The 16,350-nt window shown below is 38.3% G+C and overlaps 1 protein-coding gene across 1 annotated transcript in view; it reads right to left on the bottom strand.

The window, feature by feature from the left end:
* Window positions 1–1,454: 1,454 nt before the first annotated feature.
* slc35d1a (solute carrier family 35 member D1a) overlaps window positions 1,455–16,350 on the bottom strand; it is a 51,001-nt gene continuing 36,105 nt past the window's right edge. The window contains exons 9-12 of the mRNA XM_059984371.1: window positions 14,029–14,096; window positions 11,676–11,754; window positions 5,658–5,740; window positions 1,455–4,857 (exon numbers count right to left, since the gene is read on the bottom strand). Of these exons, the coding sequence (XP_059840354.1) occupies window positions 4,749–4,857; window positions 5,658–5,740; window positions 11,676–11,754; window positions 14,029–14,096 (339 nt within the window). The 3' untranslated portion in view covers window positions 1,455–4,748. The remainder of the gene's footprint in view (window positions 4,858–5,657; window positions 5,741–11,675; window positions 11,755–14,028; window positions 14,097–16,350) is intronic.

Raw genomic sequence — 16,350 nt, 5'->3', positions numbered from 1 at the left:
TGACAGAAATAAGAGAGAGCTACCAAAGATGATTGGAAGGACACTAGCAGGTATGACAAGCAGAGCAGCAACAGCCGAAGTTTCTGGGAGAAATTCTGAAGGTACAGGATAGATTCCTTCTAAAAAAGTATTGTGAAGTGTGAATGGGATAACAAGGAAAATCCAAAACAGCATAAAAGCAAAAAAAAAGAGAGCATATAATATTGCAAAAATTAAAGAGAAGCTATAGGATTGGGAAGCTTCTAAAACCAATAAAAGGCCATTAAAAACCCATAAGGAAAGAAAAAGTGAAATATGAAGGTAAGCCAGCCAATAACAGCCAGACACAAAAAGCTTTTCCAGATGTATTAAAAGAAAGGCAAAAGTGGACATCAGACCACTGTAAAATGACACTGGAGAGATGAAAACATTAGGAGATGAAAAGATGGACGAACTTGAAAGGTATTTTGCACTGTGGAAGACATAAGGGCATGTCAGAATTTGGAGTGTCAGGAGGCAGAAGGGAGCGATTACTAGGGTGAAAGCGCTTGGGAAGCTGACAGGTCTGAAAGTAGATAACTGGATCAAATGGAATACACGGATCTGAAAGAGGTAGCTGGAAGGATTGTGGAGATATTAGTGATCTTTCAAGAATCACTAGATTCTGGAATAGTTCTGGAGTGTGAAAAATTGCAAATATCACTCCACTTTTTAATAAGGAGGCAAAAGACAGGAAATCATAAGCCAGTTAACCAGACTTCTGTGGTTAGGAAGATGTTGGATTCCTTAAATTGCCTGACAAATCTGTTGGAACTCTGAGGAAATAACAGCACGGATAGACAAAGGAGAGTCAGTGGACGTTGTTCAGTTGGATTTTCAGAAGGCCGTTGACAAGGTACCACACATGAGGCTACCTAACAAAGTAAGATGATATTACAGGAAAGATAGTACCATGAATAGAAGATTGGTGGACTAGCAGGAGGGAAGAGTGGGAATAAAGGAGGACTTTTCATGTTGGCTGCTGGTGACTAAAAGTGATCAACTGGGGTCAGTGTTGGGTCCACTTCTTTTCACATTACATGTCAATAATCTGGATGATGGTAGTGATGGCTTTGTGACAATATAAAGATAGGTGGAGGGACAACCAGTGTTGAGGAAGCAGGGAATCTGCAGAAGTACTTGGAGAGTTTAGAAGAGGCAAAGAGGCGGCAGATAGAATACAGTGTAGGAAAGTATACAGTCATGCATTTTGGTTGAGTGAATAAAGGTACAGACTATTTTCTAAATGCAGAGCATGAAATAAAACTCATCAGAAAATAAAATAAACATAAAAGAGCAACCTTTCCAAAATTACGGAAACTTATCAATGCAAGATCTATAAAATATTGCATTTGTGTTTCATCTGACCTCTACCTGTAAAATGTACCTTGGAGAGAATACAGAATTATAATAGACTTACAATGAAGTTAAAACAGTCAAAGCCAACAACGTTTGTATTTGTTACAAAATATATTTGTAAACCAAATTTCACTCAATGAAAATGGGTACAGTGGAATAATTGAAAATGAAGTAGAACACTTGGCATTATACATTATTGGGAATTGCAAAATCAATACCTAGAAGCTTCATTTTCTTCAATTTTGGTAGTACGTACATTTGTAAAATCTAGATTTTAATGCATCTACGTTACAATGGGTTAAATACACATATTTTCATTTAAAAATATTCATAAATTCACCTCTAATTCAGTATCTAGGCACTTCAGTGTTCACATACATTGAACAATTCTTATGTACTGACCACAAACACCAGCATACAAATTGTTTTCAGAATTAAAAGCATCTTGGAAACCAGCCACTAAACACCTGGACCAAAGCAAAATTATAAGGGAACACTTCACTGAAATGTTAGCCAATCAGACTTGGTGCTCAATAAAAGCAAAGTGCTGCCACAATTTAATAGGAAGGTCCATAGGATCAACTTGACCTGTAAATGTGCATGAATTTCAATTCATCTTGTATTCACAAAATCAAGATTGACAAATGTCACCTGATATTTTCCTAGAACATGCATCTTAGAAAATAAAAATATTAGGGAATTCTCATTAAGTATTGCACATTAGGAATTATACAGTTTACTGAAATCATGCAAACATTTTTCTCAAAAGCTTTATATTCCAAATGCTTGATATTCATGTTTTATGAAGCTGTCACAAATACACAGATCTTCAAGAAATTTGCCTGGAGTAGAGAATAATTAATCACTGAGGTATGTCTTGATTTGGAACAAGGAATTTTAAATTTGGAACATTGATTTAATTTCCTGATAAGTTAGAATTCAATGGGTCAAGAGAGAGAATGAGTTTCACCAGGTCTATCAGTATTTCTCATGTGAATCAACATTTTCTAAGCAAATTTTAAATTGTTTAGCAGATTCTGTTGAAAACACTAAAATATTTGAATGGCTTTATGTTAAACAGGTAACAATTTAAAGTACATTTAAAATTCAAGTTTAAAGTTTTAACACAACCAAATCAAACATATCCTTTGATTGATTTCTCCAATACCAATTAACTACATTGCAGAAAAAAAGGCAGTTCAGAAGTTCATTAAGCACATTTTGAAAAGAGATACAATTCTCCACTAAACCATCCAGGTGATGGCTTTATGATTGGTAGAACTGTATTAGTACGCAGTTCTTTACAAAGATATTTCCAGGCATTTCATGAGATTTGCACATGACATCTTAAAATGAGAGATTTGTCTTCACATTGTTGTTTCCCCAAAGTAATTGTCCATTATTTGAAACTTAGAAAACAATTGTTCCTTCTCAAAGTCATAAATTTATAACTAACCCATAGCGTTCTACAACAATCTTGTTTCTGTCACAATTAAAGTTTAGCTTAATTAAAAATACAGCTTCCATTTTATTCACACAGTCTGTTAATAGATCAAATTTGGAAGTTGCAATGTAGGAGGCAGCTGACTTGTACTAATGCTCCAAGAAGACATCCTCAGCTTCTCAATCCTTGAGTAAAAAATTTAAACAGATGTTGAAAACAATAGGCACTCAACTTCTTTTGCTTAGAAGTACAATCTAGGTATCTCTTCTCTGAAATGCTTGGGGCCGAAAGCGTTCCCAATTTCAGACATTTTGGGAGATTGGAATATAATTATATTTAAAACCTGGGATTACCATAATTTCTGACTGAATTTATGCACTAACGGTAAGCAGTCCTTGTCTTATACTTGTTCATTACACATCTGTATTTAACATTAAAAATTACTACAAACTATTAACATATGAAAATAAAATGAGTTAACAAATGCAGCACAGCAGCTTCAGAATAGCTGAATCAGCTGTTGAACAACAAATGACAGGCTTTCAGTCTTCACCTATGATGACGTGTTAGGATTAAAAGGTTACAGTACGCTATCTGTATTTTAACCTTTTTAAAGTTTTATGTAAGGTATAAAAACAATCAGCATTGTAGATTTGTTCTGGTGTTGGAATTTCATCAGTGATGATCTTCGCAACTTATCAATGAATTTCTCTGCTGCTTCATGATCAGGAGACACTATTTTAAAATCTAATGTCATTGCTCTTCTTAAATTTCTGCAACTAGCCAGCTGAATATTCACAATTACCTTCAACTTTCAGTTCGTCATGGTAGATCTTTGCTTGTTTCGTGATCAGCATACTGTTGAGTGACAAACATTCACCGACAAATCCATTCTTTCAATACATGATTGAGTTCTTCATTTTCACTTTATGGAGCATTTTTCTATTTTTCATTAACTTCTGTTCATTACATATGTGAAATCACTTCTCAGAACTGTCTGAAGCACAGAGATCTATGCATTGCCTGGGAACCTTCCTAGCTCCTTGTGAAATTTTCCGTCTGTGACATCATGTCAGCGCTCACAAAAATCTCAAATTTCGGAGTTTTTGGATTTTGGAATTTTGGATAAGGGGTACTCAACCAGTGTTACTAAACTTGGTAGTTATACAGTTTCATCATCATGTGCTGTGTTGAATGATGTGGGCGATTATAGTCTTTGCCCTTAATTAATCGTGGCAAATTTTTCTACAGAAATGATTTGCCATTGCCTTCTTCTGGGCAGCGTCTTTACAATTCCGGTGACCCCAGCCAGTATCAATAAGCTTCAGAGATTGTCTGCCTGGTGTCAGTGGTCACCAAACCAGAACTTGTGATATGCACAATCAACCTGCCCCCATGACTTCACATGACCTTGTCCAAGGGTGACCTACAGGCTAGCGGATGAAAGGAGCGCCTTACACCTCCTTTGGTAGAGACACATCTCCACCCCGCCACCAAATGTTTATAGTTTAGACTAGGGGTTCCCAACTTTTACTATGCCATGGACCAATACCATTAACTAAGGGGCTCATGGACTCCAAGTTGGAAACCCCTGGTTTAGACACAGAATTTATTTAAAGTGATTTTAGGCATAATATTTTCCATCTCCAAGACTACTAAACTATTGTACAAGTTAGGTACAATCAATAACTACTTTAAAACAAATGAATTAAGATCCTCAAATAGAGACATCTATTTGGAGCTTTGGAACTTGGGGAATTTGTAATGTCATAAGCTACTGTGGTAAAGCAAAAGTAGGCCATTTAATACTAGTTTTTCAATTGGTCCTTCAACATTGTAATAAAACTGAAAACTTATTGATAACTACAGATAAAAGTAATTATAAAATTAAAATGAATAAAAAAGTTCATCTGTTAAGATGCTCGTCTCATACAGCAATCTTTCCCTTGGATTCAGTGTTGCTGCTGTTTCCTGATGTCCTGGTTACCTGCTCCTCCGTGAATGTAATATAAGAATACACCAAACTCCCCGCAATGCTGTCAAAACAAAAGGCATTTGAAAGCCATGACGTCTCAATGTATTAATGATGCCAAGTTAAATAAGCAAATTTACAGAACTTGGCAGGCCAAAAAGATCACTCAAAGGCCCTCAAAGGAACTCTTATCCTATTAAACTGAATGTTATACAATGCATCTGTTACATCTTTTCTTAAACGGTGTCATAAGTCCTTCCAATAGTCTGCAAATTTCCTTCTAATGACCCAACATGAGGAGAGTCAAGCAAATATATACACATTACTCATCTATGAAAAAGATAAATCTGATAAATGCATTCTTATTTGCCCAGATTTCATTGCAACTAATGACTATTTAAACTTTGGAAACTAAAATGGTATCCAGTTACAACTGATTTGCACTAGACTAAACATCTTGTCATCTGACTCAAGACTAATTCAAATCCCAATACAAGACACAAGTATAAGACGATCTTCAAATCAATCCTATTGAAAATGATTTTAAATCAAAGGTTCTTGAGCATATTCCTTAATTACCATTGGTTAAAATATATTATTCAGTAATTTGTCTCATTCCCCTCATGCGCACCTCACAGGATGCAAATTGGCTAGCACATTTACCCATATAATTACTATGAGCATATGTTAAAAATATAGCAATTTGTCACCCAGTACTTGGTAATATTCAAAAAGATGAGATATAGCCCATTGAAGTATCAATAGATCTAGATTTTCCGAACTATGACAGCAGAAATACTTTATCAAATGCTATAATTCCCAAACTTTAGAGCAAAGTGATTAAAATACCAACTCATCACTAACCTGATATTTAATCCAATGAAGTTAGTCCACGTGAATATATAATCTCCACCAAGAAACATTCCAATGTAAGTCACCAAAATATTCTGATGGAAAATATTTTTAAAAAACTTTTTAGAATGCTAAAACGCACGCTGTGTATAAACTTGAGGAAAGTAGATCAAGCAAGCCACTGGACATGCTTGAAACAAGATGTGGCAATATGAAGAATTAAAGATCAAATTGCTTTTAAATTCAAACAGAGGAGGATTTCTAATGCAGCTTAAGCATGCATTCTGAAAGACAATTCACTTCATGTTCATGAAAGTGGAAGCTGGGTGCTGATTCCAATTTTTAGCAAGTTATTTTTGCAAACATTAAATGTTGCCAAAATGAAACTCTCATCTTTAACTTTATTTCTTCTCTATTCTCTGGCTGCTTTATGGAGGCAGCGGGAAGTACAGACAGAGTGTAGACAGTAGTCAGGAAGTTCCATCTAATATAACAAAGTTGGAGCTTCAAATTGTTGGCATATATTACAGTATATCATTTTTGTGCTATCCTTCCTATGGTTGGAAATTTCCTCAATCCTATACTGTTGCACTCATCTTTCAACTGGCTTCCAGATATTAACATAAGAACTACATTTGGCCCCTTAAGGCTGCTGCATCACTCAGCACAACCATGCCTGATCCCCTTCCTCATCAGCTTATGCCTGGTTGCTTTCCAAATATCCCTCGATGTCTTTGCAAAGGGATCATCTTATAGGGAAGATTGTACACAGAATGCAGAAGGCATAAACTTAAATAAGACAGGAAAGCAATCATATTAGGACATTTGCTAAACACTAAAAGGTATACATAAGTTAAATTAACAAATTAGTGCAAAATTCAGTAGCTCAATACATTTAAGAACTGATGGTGAATCAAATGACATCTGAGGGAAGATAGTTCTTTGACATTTTAATTCTTTGCGTCCACACACAGACAGGACTGTACCTTGATTGGTCTTTAACCAAAAACTGATATTGATTATACACACCTCAAAGTTCCCATTATTGTATAAAGATTTTTAACCAAAATATGAAGCGTTTGGGGCAGGGCAAGGAACAGCAAAAAACATTTTATAGATTTTTCAAAAGGGAGGAAGCTGCACATAGCAGTATACATCGTGCAAGGCTCAGAAAGATGAGGGTATGATTTTTATTTAAGGCTTTCAATATGGGGGAAAAAAACTTTCAGACTTGTCAGTTATTGAAAGATTAAATTCTGACTGCAGAGTAACGTTCATCATTGATCTGTTGTCAAGTATAGGGAGAGGACTGCCAGAAGGGAAAAGGGCACAATTTGCAGTTTTGCTGGCAAAATTAAAACGTTAAGTTTGTTATACTGGATAGAACAGTTTCTAACTGGCTATATTCACACCAGAAAAACTTCCATATCTGTCCCCTGTTGTGCATTTTTATTTAGCAGGAAACATTCAAAGTATTCAATGACTTTTGTAGCCTGCTTTTGGGCTTTAATGCATGGTAATTAGTTCAGCAGGATTAGGCAATTTCCTATAAAAGAACACATCTTGTGTGCACAAGTAATGCCATTTTGTTTCATAGTTCAGCAGCTTAGGGGCAAGCTCCTTAAGCCAAAGACCCAGAAATGGTACCAGAAGACTGAAGAGAGGCTAATGCTTTTGCTTTATTTACGAAGGGTTGGAAGAACAAGCAAGGGAACTGAAGACTGGTGAACCTAAAAGTCAGTGGTGGGAAAGTTACTGGAGGAGATTTTAAAAGACATGATCTATCAGTATTTGTAAAGATAAATACTAACAGGCATGGTTGTGTGGAACAGAAACCATGTCTCAAATTTGAACGAGTTTCTCTTTTGAAGAGGTGACAAATGGGAATTCATTATTGCACAATGGATTTTAACAAGTCCTTAATAAGGTCCACATGGCAGGCTAGACTGGAAATTTGGATCAAATAGATACAAAGGGACTGGTGTTGGATCCACTGTTGCTTAACAAAGCTATTGACAAGGCTAATAAGTTTGTGAGTGACACCAAATGGTGGTGTGGTGGACAGTGAAGGTTAACTAAGATTACAACAGGATTTTGATGAATTGGAGAAGTAGGCCAAATAACGGCAGATAACATTTAACTCAGCCAAGTGCAAGGTATTTCATTTTGGCAAGATAAACCAATGCAGGACATGCAGAGTAAATAATGGAGCACTGGAGAGAGAGTTGTAGAACAGAGAAAATTAGGAGACAGTATATTGTTCTCCGAAAAGGTGGAAGTCTGGCACAAAGTACACTGCACAAATCAACATGTACAAACAAGCTGGAGGAACTCAGCAGGTCGGGCAGCATCCATGGAAATGAACAGTCAATGTTTCGGACCGAGACCCTTCGTCAGGACCGAAGGAGGAGGGGGCAGGGGCCCTATAAAGAAGGTGGGGGGAGGGTGAGAAGGCTGGTAGGTGCCAGATGAAAAACCAATCAGAGGAAAGATCAAGGGGTGGGGGAGGGGAAGCAGGGAGGGGATAGGCAGGAAAGGTGAAGGAGGAATGTAAGGGGAAAGCACTATGAAGAAGACAGAATCATGAAAGAGGTGATAGGCAGCTAGAAGAGAAGGCAGAGTGAAAGTGGGATGGAGAAAAGGGAGAGGGAGGGAATTACCAGAAGTTGGAGAATTCAATGTTCATGCCAAGGGGCTGGAGACTACCCAGACGGTATATGGGGTGTTGCTCCTCCAACCTGAATTTGGCCTCATCATGGCAGTAGAGGAGGCCGTGTATGGACATATCCGAATGGGAATGTGAAGCAGAGTTGAAGTGGGTGGCAACCGGGAGATCCTGTCTGTTGTGGCAGACAGAGCGGAGGTGCTCGACAAAGCGGTCTCCCAATCTGCATCAGGTCTTGCCGATGTAGAGGAGGCTGCACCGGGAGCATAGGATGCAATAGATTACCCCAACAGACTCACAAGTGAAGTGTTGCCTCACCTGGAAGGACTGTTTGGGGCCCTGAACGGTGGTAAGAGAGGAGGTGTAGGGACAGGTGTAGCACATATGCTTGCAGGGATAAGTACCAGGTGGTATCAGAAGAGGTATCTTCCCACCCTGTCAAATGTACCTCTTCCCACCCTGCCAAATGTAAAAATGCTACTCCCTATTCCAATTCCTCTGTCTCCGCCGCATCAGCTCTCAGGATGAGGCTTTCCATTCCAGGACATCCCAAATGTCTTCTTTCTTTAAGGATCACGGTTTCCCTTCTGCCGTCATCAAAGATGCCCTCACCCACATCTCCTCCATTTCCTGCACTTCGGCCCTCACCCCATCCTCCTGTCACCCAACAGGGACTGTATTCCCCTTGTCCTCACCTACCACCCCACCAGCCTCCGGATCCAGCATATTATCCTCCGCAACTTCCGCCACCTTCAACAGGACCCCACCACTAAGCACATCTTTCCCTCTCTGCTTTCCGCAGGGATCGTTCCCTCCGCAACTGCCTGGTCCACACATCCCTCCCCACAGATCTCCTACCTGGTACTTATCCCTGCAAGCGCAAGTGCTACACCTGTCCCTACTCCTCCTCTCTTACCACCATTCAGGGCCCCAAACAGTCCTTCCAGGTGAGGCAACACTTCACTCGTGAGTCTGTTGGGGTCATCTATTGCATCTGGTGCTCCTGGTGTTGGCTTCCTCTACATCGGCAAGACCTGATGCAGACTGGGGGACCACTTCGTCGATCACATCCACTCCGTCCTCCACAACAGACAAGATCTCTCGGCTGCCACCCATTTCAACTCTGCTTCACATTCCCATTCAGATATGTCCATATGCGGCCTCCTCTACTGCCATATGAGGCCAAACTCAGGTTGGAGGAGCAACTCCTCATAGACCATCTGGGTAGTCTCCAGCCCCTTGGTACAAACATCAAATTCTCCAACTTCCGGTAATTCCCTCCCTCTCCCCTCCCCCATCCCACTTTCACTCTGCCTCCTCTTCTAGCTGCCTATCACCTCTCTCGTGATTCTGTCTTCTTCTACTACCCATAGTGCTTTCCCCTTACATTCCTTCTTCACCTTTCCTACCTATCCCCTCCCTCACCCCTTGATCTTTCCTCTGATTGGTTTTTCACCTGGCACCTACCAGCCTTTCTCTCACCCTCCCCCACCTTCTTTATAGGGCCACTGACCCCTCCTTCTTCAGTCCTGACAAAGGGTCTTGGCCCAAAATGCTGATTGCTCATTTCCATGGACGCTGCCTGACCTGCCAAATTCCTCCAGCTTGTTTGTACATGTTGAAAGTCTGGCAAACTTGGTTTCAGTCAGGACATTGAGAACAGGGATTGTGATGTCTTGTACAAATTATTGTCAAGATCACATGAAATATTGTGCATTTGTGGTTGCTCAGCTGAAAGAATGATATTAATCTGGAAAGGTTGCAGAAAACAGTCACGAGAATATTACTGGGACCAGAGGGCTTGAGCTACAAGGATAGACTTCTTTCACCTGGAGTGTAGGAGACTGAGAGTTAACCTTATAGGATACATATAAAATTATGAGGACATAAATAAGATGAATGGGCACAGCATTCTTACCAAGATAGGGGAGTCTAACACTAGAAGACATAGGTTTAAAGTGAGCGGAGAAAGATTTAACAAGGGACCCATGGGGTAACTTTTCCCAAACAGTTGATGGTGGGTATATGGAATGAGCTGCCAGAGGAACCCATAGAGCCAGGTACAATTACAATGCTTAAAAAAAATTTAGACAGTTAATGTTAAGGTTTAGATGGATACAAGGTCAAATGCTGATAGGTAGGCAACTTAGCCAACAGAGTGAAATTGGGGCCAAAGGGAAATGCTCCCATATTAAAATATGCATCGTTAGTTCTGGAATAGACTGTAGCACGTAGAAGGTCCCTGGATTATGGAAGACCTAACCTACAAAAGCTGATTTATTTTATTTAAAAAACACACATTCTTCCAGACTCTATTTGTAGGTAAGGTACTTGGAATGTTTCACCAGTAAACAATGCAGAGATAATCTATACAGAAAAAAGTGTTCCCTTCTAGTAAACATTATGAACTGCAAGTCACTTCTTGTTAACACACAACCCCTTTTGTTGAACTGCAATTAGTTCACTTGATGACTGGCAGATCACTCTGTCATTCTACCTGGGCTGCTTTCAGACAAACACAAGTCATAGTTGACTTGCTGGTAAGAACTGTAATCGTCCACATCGGATAATTACAAATCATCTTTGCAAATCAGTACACATGGCTATCAGGCTAAAGACTTCAGATAAACAATTTCCCCAAAATGGTAATTTCCAACCTATGGAAAATTCAAATTACTGACTCTCTTAGGAAATGGAACATTACATAACCCGTGGATCCCGTTAGTGGTAAACAGCAATACAATTGATCTAGGTGTAGTTATGCTAAAATATGAAAGAGAATTCACCAGAACATAAATGCCAAAAGGGAATCTTCAAAAATTATTCAGGGATTCTCAGCATAACAAGGATGGGATGCGATTCATCTGTAATTAACCTGAATCAGCCCTGACTTCAAATTATAGCTGGTATTTGAGGGCAGAACTAGGGTAGACTGCTTGCCATATACTGCAGTTTTATTTCTCCCATCCTAACCAAAGGAACTACTAAAAGAGAAGGCCTTCAGCACTACAAAGCATTCAAGCATGTTGAACAGAACTAGCTAAAAATAAAGAAAAATATGCCATTAATAAGCCTCCGTTTCAAGACTTGGATATTGCATTGGAGTATTGTGAAAGCATATGCCTGGCTTTCCATTAATGAATGCTCACACATGTCAGAAAGGATTAAATATGCCTCTGCACCTTTTAACAATACTATCGCCAAGCAAATGTAAATCAAGTATTACAGAATAACTGACAAGTTGATGTCACAGAAAAACAAAAGAAAACTGAAATCACTATGAATGCAAAATATAGCCTTTGAAAGACAAATGAAAGGGCATGCCAAATATTAAAGAAATCTTAACATATTTTGTCTCATCTTACCTTAACACAGCCAACAATTGTGGTGGTAAGAGCAGAATTATACTGTGTACACAGAACTGTAGAGTACATGAGGACAAACCTACAGAGTCAACAAAACACAATGATCCAAACTGCACACAAAATCAAAATGACAATTTAAATTTAATATTTTAAAATACTCAATATTTAAAATAAAGATTTGCTCCATACTTAAAAAAGTAGATTATAAATTCAAGGAGTCACATATCCTTGTAAGGTATTATGGAGTTTGAACGGAAAACGCACATCTTGTCCTAAAGGCATTATTTTGCTTTGTCCTATGCACTTGGTCAAGAATTTAACTGCAGTAATGTTACACTTGTTAAAACTAAGAGGTGCAAGTAGTCAGTTACTTTTGTTTTTTCCCAGGAAGATGGTCAACCTTTAATATTTGTGGCAAAATATTATTTGCCAACTTTTAGCAAGCCGTTCACCATTAAGGACTTCTCTTTTACTAGCACAGACAACATCTGAGAAATTGCAATTGGAATTAAATTCTTTACAAGCAACAATTTTCCAAATTTATCAGCCAGCAAGGTTTTGAAGAAGATTTAGAGGAATTCTTGCAGTGATATCTTCAGCTGAAAGGATTTCCTTCAATCAACACGTTGTACAAATTATTGGCTAGAGTATTATGTACAGTTCTGGTCACAACTTTTAGCAAAGATGCAGTAGCAATAGTGTGCAGAAGAAATTCATCAAAATGTTATTTGGAATGGAGAGCTATGGTTATCAAGACAAAATGGATAGACTGGGTTCATTCTCACTGGAATGTAGGAAGCTGAGGGGTGATCTTTTAGAGGTTTATAAAAATAAGCAGCACAGATCGTATTGATAGAATGATTTTCCTGGGGCAGGGGTTTTAGAACTGGATGGCACTATTTTAAGTTGAGAGGAGAATAATTTAAAGAAAATCTGAGGGGCAAGCTTTTCCACATAAAAGCTGGTGGTCATCTGGAACAAGCTTTCACAAGAGTGGTCGGAGCACGTACAATCATGTTCTGGGCAAGTACTTGGATAGGAAAGAGAAGGACAAGGTCTTAATGTGAGCAAATAGGAATAGTGTAGTTAGACATTTTGGTTAACAATGGATGAAGTGGGCCAAAGGAATATCTGTCTGTGCACTACATTTCTATGATTCTAACATCAACTATAACCATCTTTTATCACATCTGCTATGACTCCAGTGGATTCTCCCCAACTCTGTCCTCTATTTCACCGCAGATTGTACTTGATAAAAATGGCCCTTTCAGGTAAAGTGACTCACTTCTGGAGCTCGGCTGTGATGAGCCCTTGAAGTAGTAATTCTTGCAGACCCAAACCATTATATACAGTTCTTTCTCTTCATCTTACTTACAGGGTACAAGGGAGCCGCCAGTACAGATTTTAGAGAATACCCCTAATCATCTTGACAACTGGAGAAAAATCCCTTAGCACCCTGCTTTTAAACATGTAACCAGGCATTTAAGACTTTGAATGTTAATACTTTTAAAATATTACACTTACAAAATGCTATTTAAAGTAAAGAAAAATTAGCTCAAAGAAGCCAGTTAATTTTGAAGAGACGAGTGCAACATTTTAAGCACGAGGATAGGTTCAAATAAGTTAATGCAACATTGGCTTTTAACTCAAGTGATCTGGGATACAACACAGGAGGATGCATTTCAGCTATACACGTGCTTAATCAGACTCCTGTCTGAATTAGTGTTCAGTGTTGGGCACAATTTGAGAGTGACTGTAGCACAGATTCACCAGAATGACAGCAGGACTAATGTTTCAGTTATCACAACAGGCTGCTTCAAGGTGTAATGTTAGCCTGGAATGCAAGATGAGCCTATTTTCATTTTAGTTCACCAAATATGTCAAAAGGTGCCATATTAATATCTACGTTTTCCAAACACTAGTAACATCGTGCTGATCTCCATTTTTAAACTCAACTGTTCTCCAACAACTTGCCCAAACAGAAAGACTTGACATGTTAGGTTAAACAATATGCTTTGGTATTGAATCTGATTATAAATAGCATAAAAGTTTGTTTGCCCCCTCATCCAATGCTAGCATATGTAATTTTTTAATAATCAGGATACTGCATAATTTTCAGGAGTATTCCAATTCTTTATTTATTAGCCTCATACCTCTGATTAAATAAATGCTGTTATTGATACCCTATAGAGTATCACAGCGAGTGATGCAGAGGTTCACAAGCATTTATCCCTCTAACAGAATTAACTGGAAACCACTCAGTGGGAGAAGAAATGGAGTGAAATCTTGATTGTTATACAATTATAAACCTGCCAACTCCTTTAGCGGAGTTTATGTGCATGATTACACTTACCCCATTACACAGGACAGCAGATACTGTAACACAAACATTTCATTTGACCATCCTTCAAAACTGACTGCCTGGGAAATAAAACAATTTCTTACAGTGAAGCTTACAGATGAAATATGTCTCAATTACCGCTTAATGAACCACAATGTAATCCTACAAAATAATTTAACTGACAGACAGACTACAAAGTGCATCAGTGCATTGGTACACAGGAAGGAGGGATGATACCAAGAGCTATTCAAGAGCAACTCCAAAGCATCAAGTCAAACATGGGCAAGGAAACCTTATGCCTTATACCTGTCCTTTACTGATGAATCAGTGTTCCTCCATATTGGGCAACAGAAGCACTGAAGCCACAAAAGCATAGAAAGTACACACAAGGGGTGGGAGACTTCAATGGCAACCACCAAGGGTGGCTTAGTAGCACTAGCTCTGAGCTAGCCCTGAATGACCTAGCTATTATACAAGATAAGTGGTCAGTGCACTTAGCGTTCAGGATACATTCCTGGAAACAGAAATGCTACAGAATAAGGAGTCATTTTATATGGCATGGATTGGTTTTGCTGTCATTTTTCTATTATAAACAATTAATGCTAGGATATTACAATATAATTCATTAAACATACAATGAAATTTAACACTACATACAATATAAGCTGACAAAACTAACTTACGAACACAGCAACGGAGGAGGCCACAAAATGAAGAGACTATGGTCGAGTGGGTAAACCAGGTGATTACTCAACCTACTGGTGATAAAGAGCCAAATGTACAACCTCATTTTTGAAGACCAAATTAACTGTCTCTTCCTCTCATGTAGCAGACTTCTGTAAAAGGAAATGTTTTCTAAAGTTCTCTTTATATCACATGCTAACCTTTTTCTGGATACCACTGTCTTATATACTTGAACAGCCATCCTTTCAAAATAATACAAGCTGCAGCACATAAATCGTTAAAAACAATATATTACTATATTCTAATTGGCCGAGTTACAACTGCCAGGTCAATGCAAGAAGCTTGCTCCTTTGGGCATTTTGATCGATACTTTGTGGGTGAGTTAATGTAAATCCCTTAGATTCCAAATATACATTAGGGAACAAATGTTACCTCTTAAACCCGCTTCAAAATTTAATACAACTTCGCTAGTCATGCTACAAATAAAAGTACACAAAATCCTGATTCCTGATCCCTGGACACAAGAACTTTGGCTTCACTCCTCTTACTCCCCTTCTGTCCCCCAAATTCCCAACACTATTAACTGAGAATTTGTTACAGTACCTGCTAGGAACACACTCAAATAAACCACCCCTTGAGAGTGTTAAACAGAAGTTCTATTCTATACTAGTCTCCCCAGTACATTTTCCCTCTAAAAAAGGTACACAGTCATACCTTTCACAATCCAACTGGGCAGACATCATGTCTATATAATACATTCAACTACTCTATCGTGCCAAAATAGCCATAAGCTGGGGCCTCATACAATTGACCTAGTGTGCATCTGCCAAACATTAACTCATTTGTATTAAGACAGTTTTTGGGCAGAAATACAATTTAAAATATTATCCAAGCTAAATCATTTTATGAATCATCAACTTTACTTCCTTGAAACAAAAGACAAACTTAAAAAGCAAATTCCATTCCCTCCAATTCAGAGGAGTTACTTGAGTGAAAGTTTCTTTACTTTTCCTTCTCCTAGAACTCTTCATGATTCACAAAAAGTAAAATAAAATTCCTAAAAAGGTCCATACTGCCTCACAACACAGCAATTTTATTTGCAATATCCCAGGGTCAAAATCTAAAACATCCAATATCTAGAGACAACAGTGAAATAGACAGAAAGTTGAATAGTTAAATCAGTACCAAGAATGGCCATAAATTGGTCATCATCTGATTCTAAGACGTACTAAGCGATGCATCATATGGACTAAATCTGCAAATTCAACTTCTTAATTTATACAATGTGATACATTTATACATAATTTATACATAAATGTATGAGAGAATGCAACTGCAAATAGAACTTGGGTAGAAAGGTATATGGGGCATAAGGGCCAAATGAGTGGGCAATGATTCTTACTGCTGGTTGTACATTCTTCACAGGTGCTCTGGTTTCCTTCCACATTCCCAAGATGTACTGGTTTGTAGGTGAACTGGTCATGTGGGTGTAACTGGGCCAGAAAGGACTTACTGTACTGTATCTCTAAGTAAATAAAGATAAAATCTGGGAAAGAGTAAAATGCAGGAAAATATGGAAGTGTCTACTTTAGCATGAAACAAACTGTTATTCAAATGAAAGACTACAGAGTTGTGAGTTGTAAGTTGCAG

Source organism: Hypanus sabinus, chromosome 11 (assembly GCF_030144855.1).
Source record: "Hypanus sabinus isolate sHypSab1 chromosome 11, sHypSab1.hap1, whole genome shotgun sequence".
Classification (NCBI taxonomy): Eukaryota; Metazoa; Chordata; class Chondrichthyes; order Myliobatiformes; family Dasyatidae; genus Hypanus; species Hypanus sabinus.
This window is presented reverse-complemented; position numbering and strand designations above follow the sequence as displayed.